Source organism: Labrus mixtus, chromosome 7 (genome assembly GCF_963584025.1).
Source record: "Labrus mixtus chromosome 7, fLabMix1.1, whole genome shotgun sequence".
Classification (NCBI taxonomy): Eukaryota; Metazoa; Chordata; class Actinopteri; order Labriformes; family Labridae; genus Labrus; species Labrus mixtus.
Window position 1 is genome coordinate 13071320 of NC_083618.1, and position 22342 is coordinate 13093661.

At 37.5% G+C, this 22342-nt stretch overlaps 2 protein-coding genes across 9 annotated transcripts in view; both read right to left on the reverse strand.

Moving 5' to 3' along the window:
- Positions 1-1092: 1092 nt before the first annotated feature.
- tmem51b (transmembrane protein 51b) lies at positions 1093-8613 on the reverse strand. The gene is made up of 3 exons (XM_061043074.1): positions 8323-8613; positions 3610-4039; positions 1093-2671 (listed from the first exon to the last, which is right to left on the reverse strand). Exons 2-3 carry the CDS (start codon positions 4023-4025, stop codon positions 2200-2202), a joined length of 888 nt encoding a protein of 295 aa, XP_060899057.1. The 5' UTR covers positions 4026-4039; positions 8323-8613; the 3' UTR covers positions 1093-2199.
- A 1365-nt stretch (positions 8614-9978) lies between these two features.
- The window catches only part of kaznb (kazrin, periplakin interacting protein b), a 107078-nt gene continuing 94714 nt past the window's right edge, over positions 9979-22342 (reverse strand). For 4 of the 8 annotated variants that reach the window (XM_061043080.1, XM_061043081.1, XM_061043082.1 and 1 more), the window contains 12 exons: positions 20383-20519; positions 19536-19706; positions 17474-17648; positions 17184-17317; positions 16448-16571; positions 13777-13964; positions 13526-13644; positions 12860-13091; positions 12629-12730; positions 12297-12463; positions 12020-12116; positions 9979-11449 (listed from right to left, as the gene is read on the reverse strand). In XM_061043080.1, coding sequence (XP_060899063.1) covers positions 11288-11449; positions 12020-12116; positions 12297-12463; positions 12629-12730; positions 12860-13091; positions 13526-13644; positions 13777-13964; positions 16448-16571; positions 17184-17317; positions 17474-17648; positions 19536-19706; positions 20383-20519 — 1808 coding nt within the window. In that variant the 3' untranslated portion in view covers positions 9979-11287. Of the gene's footprint in view, positions 11450-12019; positions 12117-12296; positions 12464-12628; positions 12731-12859; positions 13092-13525; positions 13645-13776; positions 13965-14959; positions 16572-17155; positions 17318-17473; positions 17649-19535; positions 19707-20382; positions 20520-22342 lie in introns of those variants that run through there. The other 4 variants (XR_009673868.1, XM_061043084.1, XM_061043085.1 and 1 more) reach the window with 4 other exon arrangements.

Below are 22342 nucleotides of genomic sequence, written 5' to 3' on the forward strand. Positions count from 1 at the left end.
AAGACTTTTGGATCCGCATTTTAGTTTTTCTTCAGAAACTTTCGTCAACATTTTAATTTAAAATCACACAGCCCAAAATATTAAAGGATAATTTGCAACATGAAAATGAAGGTCAACTTTAAAGAGTCGAATCAGCAGTAATGGGAGGTAACTATGTCTGTGACTGGTCAGTAGAGCACTCAAATGCATTTTTTTTATACTTTTACCATATTCGAAAACATGTATATGCTACGTTATACTCTAAAACATTCCAGGTTGTAAATATAATACATTTTATTCGAATTTATTTATTATTTTACAACTAAAGTTACAAGTTACTTTAAAAATTACTTATCATTACAAGCAACGGACCATTGTAAATAATTGAATTTACCAAACAATGTATGAATCAAGATGATGACTCAAAATGAATTCCAACTAGACCTGAAAGAATGCTACTCACATATTAATCCCTCAAAATATATTATATTATCATGTTAAATAGTTTTCACACACAGGAGCATTCTGCATTTAATTATTTAACTTTGATACTTTAAGCACTTTTTATTGATATACTCCCTTCACATTTTATTCAGTAACACTTTCAATGCATAAATACATAAAGTGCTTCTACTTCAGTGGATGATCTTAATACATAATTTAAGGTATAATGATTTATAAAGGTAGTAAATATATAATGTATAAATATACTAAAAACATAGCCTATTTGTAAGGGACATTTCTAATGAATAAAGAATGAAATACAACGATAAGTAAATCAAAAAGATGGCATTATTATTATTATTATTATTATTATAAAAATCTTATTGCTAAGTGAACATTCCAGCAAAGACTCAGGTAAAATTACATCTCAAAAACTATAATATGATTCCCTGCCAATATAATAACCATGTCCTGTATAATATAAAACTAAGAGGAAAAATTGTCACGTGATTTTCATCAAAATCCTCATATGATCTTTTTCCACTGGGGGGCGCCAAATATCAACCAATGAAAATTAACAACGTTGAAATTGATGCAATAAAAGTTTGTGATGAATCAAAATACATCTTAATAAAAATAAGATAATATTATAAGAAATAGGCACAAAAATCATCTGGAGTTCAATTTTATTAACTGTTTGTTAAAAGACAATATGTATCTCTTTCAAAATAAATAAAAGTCCAGCAAACATGCAGCATGCAAACAGGAGAAATCACCAGCAATTATTTGTAGATATATGTCTTCCAGGGGAATCAGCCGGTTTTGGTGTGACACGGTCACTTTTGGTTCAGTTGTATTTTGTAGATAAACTTGCTGTAAATTGATCATGGCATTACTATCAGGTGAGGTTTTGGAAAAAAAAAAATCATGTAATTTTAGTGATATTTCAAATATGAGGATTATGAATCAAAAAGAAAAACATTTGCCCTTTTTTTTAAAGAAATATTCCAGCAGAACAAAATTAAAAGTCCTATGAAGCAACAAATCAAATCCAATATCATAATATACAATACATCACTCCTAGAGGTTATTTTCCACAGTAGGAGATAGTTTACAGTGTTTTGTAATAATTCAAAGTTCACAGTAGACATCATATAAATGAGATTTTCAAGAACCAAATTGTGTAAAACAGTAGATTTTAAAACAAATAGCAAAACATATTTTCAAACAAACAGCTAATGTTTACAAACGTGTTACAGTGCATTTTCTTACGATTACCAAAAGTTACAAGTCATAAAAATAGTTTTCTTAAAAAAAAACCTCCCCCAGGTTATTAGTTCCCTTTTCCCGTCTTTTAACATTTATTATTTCAACTTCAAAATAATTCAGAAACAACAATAAAGAAACAACATAATTCCTTTTAACTGGAAAGAAAAGTCAGGAGTTAAGGAGATTGTCCATTATGACATACAATCATCTATTAAATAAAAGTGAAATAGAATAAGGTCCTGTGAGATATAAGTTACGTCATGATGTTTAAAACAAAAGCTCAACTCTGACAGCTGATACTTTCACACAGACATAATTTAGCATTTTAACAGAATAAATATGCCCATGACAAGCCTCAGGGATGATGAACGAGAGATCCACTCAAGAGATATTCTTGCTCCAGTCGTGTCTACCCAGCCTACATCACCCAGCTTGCAGCCACATTTAACCTACTAATAACCGACCGTGAAAGCAGTGTTATCATTAGTCCAATTAACACAGATATTTTTATTCATCTGGAGCAAGGCAATCAGTGGGAGACCCTAATTCAGGCATCTTATTATCATACTGCGGTGGTGGAGTGATGGGTTCAATGATCACTGGATTCTGTGTGGGGCTGCGGATTTGAAGGCGGAAGTCCTTCAGGTGTAATTTGTCTGACTTGATCCTCCTCACTCGGAGGGGCCTCAGTAAACGGCTGGCACGGCTGCTGCTGCGGGTGGGCAGGCTGGGGGTTGGTGTGAGCTCCTGCTCAGCCGTGGGTTGAGCAGGAGAAGATGGTGTGGGGTCATTGAGTGGGATGGCCTCAGTGGAGTTGTTGGCGGGCTCTGTCCCCTCGTTTTCCACCGCAGCTATGATGTCCTCGTAGGACGGCAGCTGGGAGGTGCTTTGGCGCAGGTTGCTCTGGCGGACAGGGTAATTCCCACTGCCAATGACCTCCTCGTAGCTCGGCACGCTGTATGTTGTTGCATCTGGAACCCTGCAAAAGGATGCAAAAGTTGAACCTCAGTGAGAAAAGCTAACATCAAATAATATACAGGACAAAGTCATTATTTAAGACCTAGAGAAATATCTGGCTGTTTGGCTGCGTTATAATCCACCAGTGAAATCAAATGGTTGCAGTGCGGTAAAGTTTGTTAAACAGAACAGAAAACTTTAGCCTGCTGGGGCTGAAAATGAAGCAATGGGTGTGGGGAGAATTAACCAAATTAAGTTTTGAGCCCTAAAACCAAACCAAAGAGCTGAAGGCAGATAAGTGAACCGTCTGGTGATAGTGCTCTGAAGGGTTATTGTTATTATGAGATACACCTTTCCCTTTATACATGCTCCTTTGATAAGTTGCCATGGAAATATTTATTAAAGACATATCTGACTATTTTGCTCCCCATGAAGCCTCTCACAATATCTGAGGATCTCAGTTTCTTGGTTTAAATTATGTGATTATTATTTAAGATAAGATAAAATAAGATAATCCTTTATTCATCTCATAATGGAGAAATTACATTTTGCTGCGGTTTTGGGTTTTTTATGAGTAAAGTTATATGAAACAAACAAAATACCAGGTTTAAACATGGTATAACATGAGCCAACATGTGAAAAACGCATTAGAAACATTAGAAATTCTGTTGATTGTATTTGTGGATGCTTTGTTGGATAAGAAAACAATCCCAGTGATAGTGCTGTCAATGTGTTGCCTTTAAGAAAATCAAAAAGAAATATGAAATCGAATCCTTTTGCACTTTCCAGGTGGGATGCGTCAACCAGATCGCCACAAAGTAAGGGATTAAAACATCCTAAACTGGCTTTAAATATACTTTGGGTATCACACATTTCATAATATTTCATATAGTAATAATACTGAAAGATGATTTCAAAAAGATTATATAATGAAAACAGATACAGAAATTCATTACGCACCCTTCCTGATCTCCTGCCACATGGTCCATTAAGGCCACTCCTGTTGCTGCTGGCTGGTTACTTTGGTTGCGGGCCCTTCTCTTGTTTCTCACACCGAGGCAAATGGATAAAAGCAACATGGCTGCCCCAACTCCAACAAGAACAATAGCAACTGATGAAGATTTTGTTTTGTCGTCTTCTTCCTCACCATCCTCAATCCCAGGCCCAGCGGTGGAGTTACCAGATGCACCCGGGGAGCCGCCTGCTGCCTCTCCATCCATCGGTATCACAGTCCACACAATCATGACAATGCCCAGGGCGATGAGCCCCACTCCAAGGGCGCACAGGGCATAGTGAGCGCCTGATACGGTGCTTTCTGTGCTCGAGGATCTGTCGGGGCGGTTGTTGTTACCGCAGATACCCCGACTGGAACACATTCCCGAAGGATAAACTGCAACAGAGAGGACACACGGAGACATGAGAGAGAATAGCTGCAAAGCTGCATCACGGAAATGATCAAAAATATTTTAAAAGCGTGATTTTATTATTTTATGTTGTTAAGTGGAAAAACTGTACTGACATTAGGTGAATCTGCCTCACTTTTGGAGTTGCTATGCCAACTGAACAAGGACTACAAAAATATATATTTTTTGTACTAAGGCAGTGTAATATTGCTGCCATGTATGTTGCTTTGATTAAAAGTTGTAATAATAGATAGCTTATTCTCTAATATAAGGTTTCATATAGTGTGTTTACATTACATATAGGACTCCACTTAACATTTTCAGAATGGATTATTGAGACATGTTTTCTTGATTAAACATTAAGCCTGAGCTAGAAAATGGCAAAAAAAAACATACCATTTCAAAAGGCCCAAGACAACCCTTCCTCCCACAACACTTTCAGCAAATAACTCCCTCCACCTACCCAGACTCCACCTGTCTTACAACATGAAGATGCAGCATTTGAATATTAAATGCATCTATAAGCGTGAACTTCAAATTGTGCATTTCAGAAAAGTGGCTATCAAGCTTGCTCAAGTTTAGTTTTCAACATTACAAGATCAAAGACAGATCACCAACAAAAACCACAACCTGAGTGTGCTGACTGAATTGCTATATCATGGTTTTGATTGTTACTGTAAACAAATGTCTCTGTATCTGTGAAGTTTGAAGTAACTTCTAATACTGCTTATAGTTTATGTAACCTAGTAGTAAAAAAGCGTTGCCACTGCTTTATCTTTGAGCAAAAAGAGTAAGAGAGCAGAAGAACAAGTTGTCCAGAAAACATGTGGTGAGCTGAGCAAACAAGTTATAAGAAAACAAGTGCAGTGGAAGTTCCACACATGTCTTAACATGACAAACATGCCCCGAGAGACAGTATCACTCAGAGGAATGACTCGCACACAGAGAATGGAGAGAAAAAAAAAGAGGTCATGATAGTGATGATAGTATTTGGCAGCACCACTGCTAATTATGTAAACATATTGCACATCGATATTCAAACTTACACAAATTAGACCTGTACTCAAGTTTCAAGTTCAATATAACAAAGTGCAAAAGAGTACTGTGTTTGATCTTTAGCAAATTGTATGTCCCAAACTAATAAATGTTGTTTTATTTTCAAATGGTTCTAGTAGGGCTGCTTGATCATGGCAAATATTATAATCACCATTATTTTGATTGATATTGAGATCACGATTATTAAACACAATTACTCATGATTTTACAACATTTGGATCACATGCATTTATCAAACCTAAACATTCATAACACTTTGAAACATAAGCAATAAATGATAAGAAATATTAGAAAAATATAAATATATAGAAATGTGTAATAATGAATAAATGGGAAAACATTTTTACTATTTGAGGGAATAGTGATGATTTCTGTGACCAAAATATAACAACAAAGACTTATAGGAAAACGAGGGCAACACAGCATCTGGGTTTAATTGTCCTTTTTTTTTTTTTTTTTTGCATAACATTAGTTCTATAGAATGATTTGAATAACAATTGTGATTATATAAAATGTATGGTCTGAGTCACAGTTATGACTGCGATTCGGTTGTAGGCCACAGGTGGTGCTGAAGATAATCACAGCAGTAGTAAATAGCTTAAACTGAAGTTGAAACTTGAAATATGTTGCCTAGCAACCCGAAAATTCTTCAGCTCTCTGACACTTTGCTCGTGTTCATGGTTTCCACAGACAATCATTTCTTTTTTACGTTTTAATTTAAAATGCAGTGAGTTATATAAGGGTCTGTTTTTTTTTATTCAGAGGTACCAGTTTAACCAGGATACATTCTGTCTGCTCTAATATTATTGTTCTGTATTCAGAACATCTGGCTAAGGCGGAGTGACACACATTGGGAAAAGCTCCAGTGACGTTGAAGATATACCAGCACTCATGCAATGCCTCTGGTCCAATTAAAATACTCAGTCAGAACCAGAGCTGAAGACACATCCATTAATCTGTTAATAATCAGCGTTCATTTTTTTAATTATTATTTTATGTGTGCGTCAATATGAAAATCTGGATCATGTGTAATGCCTGCCATGGAGAGGAGAGAAAGAAAGTCACATTTCTGCTCAGGCTCTCATTGGCTATAGTAGCCTAGGAACTGTAAATGGAAGGTCATGATTGGTCAAATGAGGTGTCAAGTAAAGGGTCAAGAAGTAGATTACAGCTGAAAATTGGGAACGGTAGCAGAAAGCAATGCAATGCTTTATGTCTGTAATGTGTTTGGATTCAATCTTTTCCTGGATATGGATTGAGGGGACCCTTTCCCGACACAGCAGGACGGTTGAAATGGAATACTAAAACAGGAAAAGTACATAAGACCTTCAGACACTAAGCGAAATTAATCAGAACCAACCACCAGCGCACGTCAACACTTCTTTTTGAATAACATCATTTTTGAGCACCTTTGTATCAGGTGTCCACAAGACAAAACTATTTTTTCAATGTCAGTTGCAAATACCATTTTATTGCATTCCTTAAGTCAGAAGTGAAGGTCATAAACTAGAAAATGTAGAAGTCCATTTTCAAACTCAAGAAGATATAGTGGTATAATGCAGATCCAAGTTTTCAAATAGCACTCATTATTATGGAGAGGTTAATACATGTATCTGTTCAGTCTTAAAACCAAGACAGGAAAGACACAGATAAAAAGTGGTTAGTTTTCCTTCACGATACAAGGATTAGGTATTTAAGAAAGTCACTAGGTTGCATCCATGACAATTAATTAGTCCAACCCTTTGTACAAAGCACACCCTGCAATTAAGTTAATGTCACCTTGTTCTGTCACAGGAAATGATGGGATGGGCAGAGAGGCTTGAATGATGTTAAGATACTATAGGGCCCTGTAATATTGCAATGTGAGCCAAATAAATAAGAAATATGTGGATATTTTGTCCTTCTTATCCTGAAACTCCTTAACTTTTTTATTTATTTTGTTTATTTCATTAATATTTTTGTTCAAATTCATGTCTGTGAGAAATTTCAATAGGAGGTTTACCTGTTCTGTCTGTAGGTGTGGATAAAGTAAAAAAACAAAACAATAGATTGTATTCAGCCTCCCAAGTCAGGAGTGACCCAGTTAAGAAAACTGTTACATTTCAAGAAGCCTCTTAAAAAGGCAAATTTAGAACATGCCATTTATTTGGTAATTAACTTATAATGTATTCTGCATATTGCACAACATTTCTTTTAAGTCTTGTTATTAATAGTGTGATCTTCATTTCATATTAACACTAACCCATTCTTAGGATCTTCAGGCAAAAAAAAACATGACCAGCTCTGACATGACATTATGTTAAAACAGGGTCTCTGTTAACATCTTTATTAAATTCCAAAACATTAAAGTCATGGTGGGTCACCACAAATTTTAGTGGAACACCAATCCATTGCTTCAGGTAGCCTTATATGCAAACAATATCAGTGCCACAAACTTTTTTGGCCAAAAGAGAAAATGCTTTCTAATCAATATTGATGTAAATCCCTTTGATTGTAAGGTATTGGAAAGAGAGAACACAGTTTGATCAGTGCATCCAAACTATGAAACACGGGGCACATCTTGACAGTGTGTTAAAGGTAAATGGACTTGAGCTTGTATAGCGCTTTTCCTTCCTTCAGACTACTCAAAGCACTTTTACACCACATGCCACACCCATTCACACACTGATGGCAGACGTTGCTATGTAAAGTGACCATGGTGCAGATGTATAATTGTATTACCATCATTATCAAAGCAAGAATGTGTTGACAGCAGCCTAGTGAATCACAATTGCCCCTGCATGCGGAACTCCTGTGTCATAACTTATGGCTACTTTTCTTCTTGTACATTAGGAAACACATCCTCAGTCACATATTATTGCTGCATGGTGTCACATTGGTGTGTCCTGTTAAACATCAGTGCATCTCTGGCATTAAAAAAAGCTGTTATAATCAGAGGGCTAATTACTATTTCTATCAGACTAGTGTACATGTACTGAAGCGGTGAAAAATTAATGGTGCGGCAAAGTGCTTAAAAAAGGTGTGTGTCCGTCCTTCAGTGTGTCCTTAACCCGGGGAAGAGCAGTGTGTCCCTTCACTCTGAATGTAACTAATCAGACACACACTAACGATCAAATGGTTCAAATAGAGATTTAAATAACCATAATCTACGAGCTTTAACCACCCTGAACTTTATCTTGGTTTTCGTGGTAAAGGTGTTCTGAGGAGGCCTCACCTTTTCGCCGCTCAGTGTGCGAGGACTTCCCTCTTCATCGGGGAGTTACCTGAATCACGCAGGTGTTTACAGGAAGATCAAAGAGGAAGGAAACATACGCGTCCAAAATGCACGAGCCCCGTTCCACTGCGATTTGTGTGTTGTTTTTTTTTTAAATATCACAAAGGAAGCGTAGGCCTGTATAAAAAGTATACTCCAAAGATCACACAATTGTTAACAGGAGTTTGGTCAAACTTCAGCTGTAGCGCAACCTCCCCTCTCACGGTTGTAAAGCGTGTTTGACCTGTTTCCGCTCGGTCCTAGCGCTGCCCAGGTACACTTCCTGTCCGGATACAAGAGTTATCAGGACAATTCATGTTTTATTGTAAGGCAACTTGTAGAGGACAAAATTCATCCAAGATAAACAAGAAATGCAAATAATATTTATATTTATATTTATTTTTATATTTATATTTAATTTTATATATATATCTATATATATATATATATATATATATATATATATATATATATATATATATATAGGCCTATAGCAGAATCAGAATATACATACGCCTATAGGCCTATTCTATATGCCATTGAATTACTAAAAGGGCACTTTGCTCAGGACAATTCATGTATTTTATTGTAAGGCAACTTGTAGAGGACAAAATTCATCCAAGATAAACAAGAAATGCAAATAATATTTATATTTATATTTAATTATATATATATATCTATATATAGATATAGATATATATAGGCCTATAGCAGTATCAGAATATACATACGCCTGTAGGCCTATTCTATATGCCATTGAATCACTAAAAGGGCGTCTGGTTAGAGAGCCAAAAGGTTGCCTATACTTAGCCGGTTAACTGGTTACCCTTGCTCTTAACCTTTTCACCCATTCTTAATCCCTCTTTTAATGTTTTAGCCTTTAGCTTGATCCTTTCCTTTATTCGTTGTATTGCTCTTAATCTTCTTATCAATTCTTAATCCTTCTTCTAATGTTTTAGTCTTCTGTGCTCTGTTTCTTTTATATATCTAATTAACCATCTATCTTTTATTTCACCCCTGATGATAAAAAGTTATCATCTGTTTTGTTTTTAATGATCTGTGATGTGATGTAATCGTCGTCTTCTTTATTTTCATATTATTGTCATCAGTTTGTTGACTTTTCTCTTGTTTTTAATTTAATTTATTTGTTATTTAATTGTATTGCTTTATATTCTTAACTGCCTTTTTACTGTATTTGCATTTATATCGATTTTGGTGCGTCAGTATCTCAGTCTGTAGGGACTTGGGTTCAGAACAGGAGGGTCACCGGTTCAAGTCCTGGCACGGACCAAGCCCAGAAATTGGCCTGGTAGCTGGAGAGGTGCCAGTCCACCTCCCGACCACTGCAGAGGTGCCCTTGAGCAAGGCACCAAACCCCAAAACTGCTCTGGAGCACTCGCTGTGGGCCGCCCCTTCACTCTGAGACTTCTCCATGTATGTAGAACAAAGTGGGAGACCTGCACATGTAAAGGTTAAATAAAGTTTTAAAAAGACAAATCCCACTAAAAGGGGCAAAATGCAAATGAGTCTTTAGATATAAAAAATCAAAATAATAAGAAATATTACCTCTCTGCTCTTGAAATATTGACTTATAAAAAGAAGATATTCATAAGATAATGACTTTTATCCAAGTGGACATTGTTTTTATTTGTTGTTAATGTGATTATAAGCAGAAGAATAACAACAGGAATATACTGTCAAATAGCAATTGACAATAACGTCACTTTTAATGAAAAGTTGCCACAGTTGGGCAAAGACTGAGACTGTTAATATCATTTTAACAGACACAATATTGAGTCATTCCCCTCAGCTTCTATGCATGTTTGAACTGGTCTAAACTTCCCGCTGAAACACCCTGCCTTTGGTGACTGGAGGAGACGCCCAGAAAAGTGGCAGACAAACCTGTTTTCTTGTATTTGGATTAACCTCAGGCTTTCAACGGCACACAGTGTGGCTCTGTGACACTTTAATTTATGTTTTCATGCTCAGGGAAACTAAACTGTTTCTTATAAAATACTGAACTGTACAAAATATACCATCACATTCTCTCCATTGAATTCATAATAATGTAACAGTACTGTCTTTTTTTTTCATACAGTATAACATGTGGAAGCATGTTTGATTGAGCTTTAAACATTATAATTTACAAAACCAAACATTCAGCTGAATCTTTTTATCGACAAATGACCTTCACAATATGATTGTAATTTTCCATCAACATATACATTCAAACTGAACAAAATATTTTCTTTTAAATAACAGTAATGAGAAGAGGGATGTTAAACAGTTTTCAGTACAGAGTCCATGTTAAAGCTTTTGTCCTAGGATGCATGGTGTGGTAAAGATCTAACTCTTGGCCCTTTTGTATCTTAGCTCTTAAATGTATTATCTTTTATAAATGTTGTTTTAAAGTCAGGTAATATATCATGGTTATAATAATAATTGTGTTTCTTTAATTCAGAGCTGCTCAGGTCTACTCAGAAGATTATCAGCACATTATATTCTGTACAGTTGACACATGTCATAATAAAAAAAGACCTATTTCACAAGAATAATTATTAGTTTTATTACTTGGGAATGATTAAAGTTTACTAAATAGTTTGAAAGAGAAATCATTGTGCAGTGAGAGCTATTTCATATAAGGCATCAAAAGGAAACAGCTCTGTGTTCTGTAATGTTTGTGGCCTATACTTTAGTTTTCTATAATCTTGTTTTAAAATTTAGTTGAGCAAGAACTACACTGACCCAGTAAAAAAAAAACATTTTCGTATTTCATCAGGTCTCAGTCTTCAGTCTTCATTTATACTGGATGGTAAATAATACATTATATATATTCATTTTTAAGACATCTTCCTCAGTAGTAAACAGCAAATATTCAATAAAAATGTAAACAATTGTAACAATGTGAGTGATGGCTGAGCTTGTTTCAGACGTTGGTGATTTCAACACTCTTGTAGGTGTGCATGGGACTGCCTTTGGCCCGGGGAATAGCCTGAACTCTGGCTTCTCTGGGCAGAGAACCGCAGCTGCCGTGGAAGCCCAGACCTCGCTCTGCAGAGTGACTGCTTGCACGAAGCCGCAGCGGACTCTGGAAATAGAAAGAGAAATAAACCCTACTGTGTAGTTAGTTTGAAAAAGAGAATCCAGTCAAATTACTAGCTGACATTAAGATTAAACTGACAAACTATTTTACTGCAACATCCAGTTAAACAGAACAATGTCACAAATGTAAACTTTCTCTCTGTCTCTCCTCAAACTCGTCAAGTGTTTCTGAAAAAACACTGTCTGTGTTGTGTCCCCATCATACCTTCATTTGACAGGTAAGAGGGGGCAGGTTACATTGATAGTTTACCAGGCTGAATCAACTAACAATGCCCTTCGCAAGGAAATACCTCCATCAAGTTATGGCCTATCAGTTCCAAAAAATATGTAAACACTAATGTTTATATGTTTACTACGGTAAGTTTGGTGATGTTGGAAAAATCATTATGGGCACACACTCCAAATCACTTAGTTATAAAAGGCAGCCACACAGTTCACTAGTACTGGAAACATTGTTTAAATTCAATTTGAAAAATGTTCAGCAGCTCGCTTCATTACTGAAACCTTAGCACAAAATGTTCTAATAATTTTATATGAGTATGACATGAAATGATACCTTGCCTGATACTCTCATAGACAGCCTCTCTTCAGCTAAGCGGTTCACAGCCACAGGTGAAGAGGAACTGTTGACCTCAGCGCACTGCTCTGCACTGCTGTAGATATGATGCATTACAGAATATAGTAGGAGACAGTAATGTGAATTCATGGTCACAATGTTAAAGCTTATCACATAATGTTTTACAGAATAACACATACATGGTCCCACACAGCAATAAACAAAACAAAAGTTATGAAAGCATGCAATAAGTCTCGGGAGTTTCTTTTTCTGCTACCTGTTAAGGATGGCGAGTGATTTCATCTCTTCAAACAGGTGCCGGTGCAGCATGTGCTTATTGCTGGGGATCCCCAGAGCTTTGGCCATGGCATCTGTGTCAAAGGACGGGTCCAAAGCCATCACAGCTCCATGAATCCCTCTGCCCTGAAGGTTCTCTGCAAACTCCTGAGTATCACAACACAGACGCAGATGAATGGATGGATTCTTTAAGAAGTAGCGTGGCACCAAAGTAACAAACCTATCTTTACTACTTTTGAGGGAGTCCTAGAATCTATTTGCAATATGCCTAACATATTCTTGAGCACACTCAAACACTGACTGTCCACCAACCTTCAGGTCTATGTCTCTGATCCACCTCATTACTCTGTGACATGTCCAAACAATGGGGTCCCTGTCCTGGTTCTCACATTTTAGCCGCCGTGTCTGCAGGGCCTGCAAAAACAGAAAATAGATAACGGCAAAGTCAGGGAAGCATGAGGGACTGATGAGATAATGCAGCAGTAAGTGTTGCCCTAGCTGTTGTGGATAATAATGGAGGATAGACTATAAACTATATCAGACCTCTTTATCAAAACTGAGCATCTGCAGCAGCTGGATTGCCAGGAGTAAACTGGTTTGGTGGTTTTGGTCACTAATGTTGAGGAATCTCTCCAGGTCTCTGCGGCTCAGAGAGTTCAGCACCCGCCCGTCCACTAAATGAGTCTGAAAGGTCTGCGAGTACTGAGGCAAGCCCACATCACTCAGCCAGGATGTCGAAACCCAGTAATGGTCCATCTCCGAAGCTTTTGAAAGTCTAGAAGAAGATTAGGCATAACGGATCAGGAGGGGGCTAAAAGTACCGCTGGAATAGTATAGACATTCTAATTTAACGTTGAAATACTTGAATACCTGGGTTTTACTTAACCTCTTGACATGATATGTTTATTGAATTGATAACATCATTTAGAAACACGAATAAAATATTTGGTTACAGTATTTTGAAGGTTAGTTATATAGCTTTGCTACATACTGTATGAGCTGTTTTTTTAGAAAAGCAACTTCTGTCCTTCAATTAAAATCTTGATCTGTAAAGACACCAGTGCCCTGAGCTTTTCCAGTCTCAACTGTCATTTAGTTTAAGTGTGAGTTTGTAAGAAAACTACACATTCAAATATTTTACTTTTTAAAGTTTTCAAGTTTATCAACAACAGCAAAAGATCTTCCAAGTGTTTCCTCGTTGTTGCTCACCCTTGGTCCCCTTCAGCTCTTCTGTAATCCTCAATGGCCAGTCTGAGTTTCCTGCGATGTATGGGGTTACTGATACCCAGACCAAGCTCCAAGTCCTCATCTGTGAGTCCAAGCAGCACCTAAAAGGACAGATAACCAGTTCTTAATCCTACAATAACAGCTTCTTTCGATGCCCGTACTCTCTCATCCTACCCCACTTTAAATCATAAAGAAGAACAATTACAATTGAACCACATGTACCAACGGTGTACCTTGCCACTTTTGACGTTTTCAGAGCAGGCTCTCATGTACATGGGCATCCCCATGACAACCTCCAGCCAGGCCTGGACAACACCTGCTCTCCACTGTGACATGCATGTGTTTCGAGAGAGCTCGGCCTGCTGGAGGCGGTCCAGCTGCTCCTCTCCATCAGACAGGCTCTGCTGTGTGCTGTCAGAGTCTGGATTGGTCAGGAGAAGTTATGGTGTGGCATACAGGAGGGAATTCAGGGTCAGGAAAATCAAAAAATATGACTTATCTGAAGAAAGACTGACATGAAAATCAGAGGGAAGTTGCACCAAAAATAAACCGAAGCGGAATAATAGTTATTAACAAATTGGAAACTATCCTAAAAAATCTTCATCTTTTTTAGGATTTAAAAAAACAAACATCTGTCTTTCTGGCTTTTTTGTGCAATAACTAAAGTATTCATTAAGGTTTTTATAGCTTCTTCTTCTGGTCAAGTTTGACATTTGAAATGGTACTCTATGGCCACTAGATGGAGCCAGATTAATTTAATGAAGCTGACCTTGTACTTTTGTAAGGGCTAAACTATATGACTGACAAGGGATATTTCAATAAATTACAGCTCTACGTGGTTGTCTAAATCTGTCATGGTTTTTAAAAGAAAAACAACCTGTATATTGAGTGTGCAGTAGTCCAGTCAGCTCTAAAACGATACTACCACGTTTAGTAAAGTTGTTAATATACTTCCGTTACTATGTGAGGAATATGGGGGGGATTGTAGACCATTAGGATAATGTTTTTGAGACACAGGGATTATTCATAAAACATCATGCTCCTGCCCATTTAACCTTCTATCTCCACAACAGGCAAACACTGATTCATACTGAACCACCAAATCCAGGATGAACTCTGTGTGTTTACCTGATTCGTCCTCACATGCTGACAAAAAACGCTGCATGCAGTCCAACATCCCTTTCAAAAGAGTTTCCTCAAAAATAAATACACAGACTTGGATTTTATCCAATGGACCTGAGTGATATGAATAATCCCCCGAGATCAGAAACAGACAGCTGGTAATCACAGATGAGGAGTTACTCACTGGCAGGAGAGAGTTGCCATTAAAAATGGCAGGAGGAGAGGGAGAGACACATTAGACTGGGACACAAGAACAAGATACTCATGGAACAGAAAACTACAACATAGGATGTATTCAGTTACTAGTTTTATTTTTAAAATAAGATTTCATTTCAATTATAATTCATTATTTGAAAATGCTAAAACCTCCTCAGCATCTGGCTGCAACAGCTGCAGCAGATAAATATTGAAGTTTACTCTCTTTTCTCTATCTTTTAAATAAAAATTTTCAATAGATTTAATCTTTTATGGAACAATTCCTAAATTACAAAGCATTTAACATATAATTATTGGAGCCACATCTGCAAGAAATGAGGAGGGATCTACACAGAGCAAAACAAAGAAAAAAATTCAAATAAAAAGGGACCGTGCATTCATAATGCAGGGAGAGAGAACTTGGTAAAGGGGAAAAAGCAACACAGGAGCAACACAGGACTGTAGAGATTATTAATTAATTTGATTGGCAATGAATGGACATTTAATTGAAGCAACACAGAGGGATCATGCACATGTTGAATGCACATTCCTTCTTCACGGATTGGCACATGTTAGACAGCTCTCAGTAAGGAATGAGTCAGACGTAAACAATGTTACGAGGCTAACGCTAACAGTGACAGAATGAGACTCAGATTTTTTTTTTTTAAAGATGACTGTTCAACTTCTGGCACTTGCACGTGGTTTCTGCAGCAAGGGATGAGACTAAATATGTATTACTGCTCACTATTTGTTTTTTCAGGTCAGTGCAATTATATATCTATTATACTCAAACCCTTGTTGGTGGGTTGGTGATCACAGTAACTGAGAATATAGTTATCAACATAAATAGGTCATATATCTGTCACTCAATACTCCCTGCTGCTCACATCATGATAGGAACAAAAATTGCGATGCCATGACGATATTCCTATCCAAGCAAATCCTGTCAAACAAATATCTATTTATTAATAAATAAGAAAAACTAACCTTTTTTTTCTAGCTAATCATGTAAAATCTCCTCTTTCCTTATAAAAAAAAGGGCCAGTTAAGAATTGGGAATACGAGAAAACTTAAAAATCAATGTTGCAAAGCATGTAAAAAGCAACTGCAAAGTAACAAAAGCCAAATGACATTTACAGTAAAAACACTGTTTTCACAATAACTCCTATTTACATATAGACAGCAGTCCTTCAAGTCTCAAGTTATAAAAAAACATATAACAGTTCAACAATTGGAAGATAATACAGCATTAACATGTCTACACATAATGATAACCCCGTGTATATATTTATATGCATGTAAACATATATACATATGCATACATGTACATCTATAAATATATATCTAATTTACAAACATACAATTTAAGGGTAATATACTGTACATTTATGGGGATAGCAGTCTTTCAGGCTTTTGTTTTAAAATATGCTCTCCCCTCCATACAATCCTGCATTTAAACACTCTGTACACACAGTTAAAGCCAGGTGGATACCCACTCATGAACACACACACACAAACACACACATTCACACTCTCAGCATCACCAGTCGGCATCCTCCTCTATGTAATAATCAGGTGTGGCTGTACCATCAAACAGGCCGGGGTCCAGTGATTTGCGCTGCTTGCCCCGAGCAAACACCCGAGACAGGGATCCCAGAGTCATCTTCTCCTTCTTCTTCTTACGCTTCTGGTCCTCCAGATCCTCCATGGACTGAACGGGTCACAGGAGATAACAAGCTTCAGATGAATTTCTAATACAGTATCATTTTGAAAATTCGATATTCACTTTCTTACTTAGAGTTAGATGTAAGATTGATACTCTAATGTCCTTACAGCACACATAAAGGCGCTAGATAGCTTAGCTTTGCATGGAAACTGTGGACAGGAAACCTGGTTTCCAAAGGAAACAAAACCACTCAACACTTCCTAAAAAAGGGGCAGGAATTTTAAAGGGGACTGGACTGGGGCCATGTTTTAAAAGAGACCAAGCTAGCTGTTTGGCCCCTATTTACAATATATACTCTAAGCTAATCTAAGCTAACCGGCTGTGAAATGTAACTTTAGATATAGTAGACAGGTACAAAAGTAGAGACAATCTCATCATCTGACTCTCAGCATGAAAGCAAACACTTTATTAAATGTTAAAATATTGATTTTAAGTGAGTTCACTGCAAAATAAAATCACCACCACCACCACCACGCAGACTGGCTGACACCCAACAGAAGAACAGGCACAAATAGGGGAAGTCAAAGAGGGGGGGATGCACTCATAGAGAAGTGTTGAGGTGTGATTACTTGGTTGAGGGGGCCAGGCAACTCTTACATTGCAGAGGGAGTGGGTCCTGTGACGAGGTGAGTTGATGTCGCTCGGCGTGGATGAACGGTCTCCGTCAGCTGCAGAGGCGTCAGAGATGACAGATGGCTGGCGGGAGTGGCAGGGGCTGATCCTTACCACAGCTGTATATGTTCCACACATGCACACACATGTATCACACATGTTGACAAATTCCCACAGTTAGTATGAGAAACCTTAAGGAACCCTGTTAGTATATTTAGTCAGTAGAAGCAGCCCCAAGCAGCACGGAGACGGAAGGGGCAGAGTGGATAACTTACCCTGTCTGTCATTGGTGTGATACAGGGTCTGTTGGCTCTGACGGATGGCGGCAGTGAGCGGCAGGTCGGCCTGCATCACCCACTCCTGACTGCCATTCACTACAGGCTCTGAGGGCATGGCCAGTGAGTGTCGCTTCGGTACGTCTTTTGTCAGTGTGGCCAGAGACTGCTTCGCCTGGAAAACAAAGAGACACAAATTGAGCATGAGCTGAAAGTTAGGGTGAAAATAAAGAAACCCCACTGACATTGACACATACATGCATTTTATCTCTGCAATTAATCTAAAATTAATTCATGTTTTTAATTTGTTTGAGTATTTAAGTTTTCAGTCATCATTTTCCTTGTATTATAAGTCTGTTATATACAATGTAAGACACTTTCAGTTGCCTTTGAGCGTCACATGTAATCTGTAGATAAAAAGTTCTTGCCCTACATAAACTGACTGAGGCATGGATGCATTCATTTGTTGGCATTTACACACACAATGTGCAGACTACTGTGTGCTGCAAAACTAATAAGGGACAGTAAGAGTTAAAACATATGCTGTCAGTTTTCTTCTTACTATAGTCAACAAATACCACAGAAAATAAACAAGGAATACAACATATTGTCTGTATCCTTAAGCCTGATACTGTTTTTCAGAAAGTACCGTACCAATGACCTCCACTGATATATTTCAAAGGCCACTAAAAAAACATCGCTGAGTCAAACTGTTGCTGGATGATGATTGTTTTTATGGGTGCTGTAGTTATTAGAGATTACACATTTTTGCTGTGTCAGCACAGCAATGGAAAAGGTCAAACTAAACCCGTAATAGATTAAGACAAAGGAAAAAAAAATCACTCTAATGTTTGTATCTGGAGGCACTTGTGCAAAATAGTGTCCAAATGTGTTTTTTATGGACGCACACAAACACACACAAAAAGAAACAGGGTCAGTTTGATTGCAAGGTCCAAATTCTTAGAGACATTTGCAATATTCAGTATGAAAGTCTGTGTGTGCAGAGGCTCTTGTTGTTTCAGGTAGCAACAGGGAAAATGATAGCACGCAGGTTCTGGAACGAGAGTGGACTACTGGCTAACATAGGTGCTAATGGCAGGCTTATATCCACAGTCCTGTTAGACTTATTACATTACGCTGTCCTACTACTAAAACACTCTCAAGTGCAAAATATCTATCAATCAACCACAGAAAATAGCTCAAGAAAAAAAAACTTTTTACTTTTGATTCTGTAAGATTCAATCTACAGTTCCTAGCTGTCTTTTTTATTTTAATAAAAAGTTACAAAATTTCCCCTGCTTTAAAGATGTTCATCTACCCTCAGAATGAATGAACTGAGTGAATGAGTTGGCTTGAAGCTTAGCGCGACAGCAGGGATTTGGAACGCATCAAGAGACAGACTACCACATAATTGATTTTGGTCTGTTCATGGGGTTGCTGAAAACAACGACAACAAACGAATCGAATTAGAGCAGATTTGACCTTTGAAGGTAACCAGAAGTTAAGAAAGTTAAGATTTGAGAATTGCATCATAAAACTTCACATTTCTCTGTGCCAAAACAATGCCAAACCCCCTGAAAAGGCCTTCTGTGGACATCAGACATGTATGGTACTTTAAAACAGAAAAGAAGGTAGAATGATATTCTGTGGCTCGGTTGCTTGACAGCGCTGCAGCTCTGGCATTGATGCACCAACAAATGTGATCTGTGATGCAGCTTGATGTGACGATCTGTGGGTGGTTATGACTTGCTGAGGGAGGAGAGAGATTAATGACACACAGACTGACAACTGTTCCTCCGAGGGAGTGACAACGCAACAGAGACAAACAGGCATGAATTTTCCTCAGGCTGGAGAAATGCTTAATGCTGCGAGAGATGGAAGGAATGAGGATACAGAGCAAAGCAGCTTACCGCGTGTGTTTGTACTGATAGGGATGCAGAGACAGGAATGCAAACCCACACCTGGTTTACATTCATGTCATGTAAACAAATGACTGATGCCAGGGTGACACTATTGTGCAAGAGTTTAAGAAAGTTGTGACTTTGTGTGCACGGTGACCCACCATTGTGAGCTCGGCCTCCAGTTCTTTGACTCGGTTCTCCTTCATGTCCATCTGAGAGCGCAGGATGTTGGCCTGCTCTGTGGCTTCTTTGGTCTGTCTCCTTAGATCCCACTTCTCCCTCTCCAGCATGTCCTTCTCCTTCGCAAGAGCTTTCACTGCATCCTCGCTCTCCTGAAGATCACGCACACAAAGGTTAATACCTGCCTGACTTACATACTACATTACATTTGAGCACAGGTACATTCTGTGCTGTATTTCAAAATGTACATTCATTGAAAAGGGGTAATGAGGACACTATCAGGCCAATTTAATTTAGTGATTGTTGTAACAGACCGTTACATTTGAGCATGTAACCTGACAGACACTGAAACTTGTTACAGTATTTAAGAGTTTGGAACAATATGATCTTGATTTAGCAAATCACATAAACAAAAACATGTGTGACTTAAATGTAGTTTTTCTGAAGGACTGTGACCAGATATATTCACATAAATCCCCCGTTCAGCAATTCAAGAGGACAACATTTGCATTCTTTTACAGTTTTATTACACATTATTTGTTTAAGCGAAGTTACACATATATTTTTATGTGGGAATTTTATATCTTTGCAATTATTTATTTTACCATAAGTCAAACATGATCTGTTTAACATCCTCCTATACTTATGGACACAAACAGTAGGATATATATATAAAAAATAGATTAAAATTTACGTTATAGTGTTCTGAATAGATTCATTTAATTTTGATATGCTGCTTATTGGGAAACTTTTATTTTGGATTTTGACTGACATGACACCATTATATATGTGAATTAAAAACGGATAAATGTGCTGGATCAGTGTTACCTTTCGGTGTTGATCGTAGTTGCGTATGAATTCCCGCAGCTGCTCCTCTCTGCTCTCCAGTGTTGTGTACAGCTGCTGCATCTGACTTACCAGGTCTGCTTTCTCCACTTTTAGACGCTTACGGTCTGCTTTCATAGCTGCAACACACAGACCAACAGATTTACACAATGAAAGAACATGCATGCATAAAACAAGGTGCATTTTAACGGTACATTCTGCTGTCAAAATAAACTGAACAATTACAATAAATCCCTCAAATTTAGCTTTCTCAAAATCAGAAACAGAGCTTTGCATTTACAGCAGGGGGCCACTAGATGGCACTATGCCTTCTGTTAATAAGGGGCTGCAGATGGTGCCTTTTATCAAAGAAAATGATGTAATCTTCTCAAATCATAATTGGCACAGTGGATCTTATTCATGAATGTATGAAACTGTTTTGGCTGGCATTTGGAGCCTCTGTCTGCTCACCCTGAGAAGACCTTTTGGAACTGTTTTCTCTTAAATACATGGACAACTCATCAGCCATGATGCAACTGGTGGAGCTCTATGCAAGCAAAAATAATAACAGAGCTCTCCTGAGAGTCCGTGTTCAACCAGAGAGGCGGGACTGTAACCTGTATTTTTCCTCACTCAGGAAGCATTCCTTTGTCAGTGTTCATATTTTACTCCCTACATCCAAACCTGTTCTTCAGCAGTTACACAACACAGTTTACAAGTTTGCAGCTCAGCACCTGAGACTCTCAGAGGACAGAACCATTCAAAGCAGTTCTTTTTTACTAAACTAAATACACAGTTCCCTTTTGGTGGTTTCTCCGTCTCCATTTTGTTTTTTATGCAAGCAATTATTTTAAATGTAGGACTGATTTTTTATTCCTTCCCCAGCTCTGGGAACTGGTTGGTTACATAATGTGTGGATTTGTTTTCTACGAGAAATGAAAACAATCCAATACTTCATAATAAGCACCACATTCCAGTCCACCTCAATACCACATTAATATTTCAGAATCAAGCTTCTGTGCCATGATTGATGGATGTTAATTAAAACGAGGTGAACCTGGAGTCGACTTGGCTGCTCCTCGGGGCCAACGCCCACTTTGGAATGATGTCGAAACACATACACATACACAGTAACCCTTGTAAATACCCCAAAAAAATTTGATCTGAACAAAACATTCCAAGTTTCTTTGTGTGCACAGACTTCATGTTTTGGGCACATGGAAATAAAACTTTGTAAAAAATCTTATTCTTATCTTATTGGCAAACTTCTCTTTTTGTTTGCTCAGATTAAACACATTAGACTACTGACATATAGACATTCCCTCAACTTCTTGCATCAAGGACAGTGAAATAGGAACTTGGTTTGGAGAAAGATGATGATCTTTATGCTTCTCTAAGAGCCACTGGTGTTTTACAATTCAATATTGGAACAAGAAGTTATGTGTGAAGGAAGAAAAGTGTGGTTTTATGGATTCAAAGATTCCTAGTTTGTTTGTTTTGGTGCTCTACTGGGAACCAAGGGATACAAAAAAAATATTTTTCACATATGGATGATGCACAAAAACTAAGTTGGCTGTTCACACACACATTCTTTGATTTGTTAAGATTTTCTTTGTTTATGGTCACTAAATGACTCCCTGTGCTTTGTTTTACAAAAATCTAAATTAACATGATGGGGGAACTGAAAGAAGATCATTTAAAGCTTACGGGAAATTCATTATTACACATTATTTACACATATTATAGTTTAAAAAAAACAGTAAAACATGTTCCTAGAATCATGACTAAAACATTTTAGCATAGTGGACATATTTGAATAGAAACGTATGGCAACCCCTATATCGAGGATTTTATGCAAGTACTACACAATTTGAGAACACGATCATTTTGGTGGTAACAACTTGAGTTAGCCAGTTGTTGTTTTTTGGCTTGTAGTAATACGTTTCTCACGTTTACTATCTGT

Coding starts and splice junctions, on each gene's coding strand:
- tmem51b (XM_061043074.1), bottom strand. CDS start 4,025: ATGTGTTCCAGTCGGGGTATCTGCGGTAACAACAACCGCCCCGACAGA. Junction 2,672..3,609: donor GTGGCAGGAGATCAGGAAGG/GTGCGTAATGAA, acceptor ATCCTTTTGCAG/GGTTCCAGATGCAACAACAT.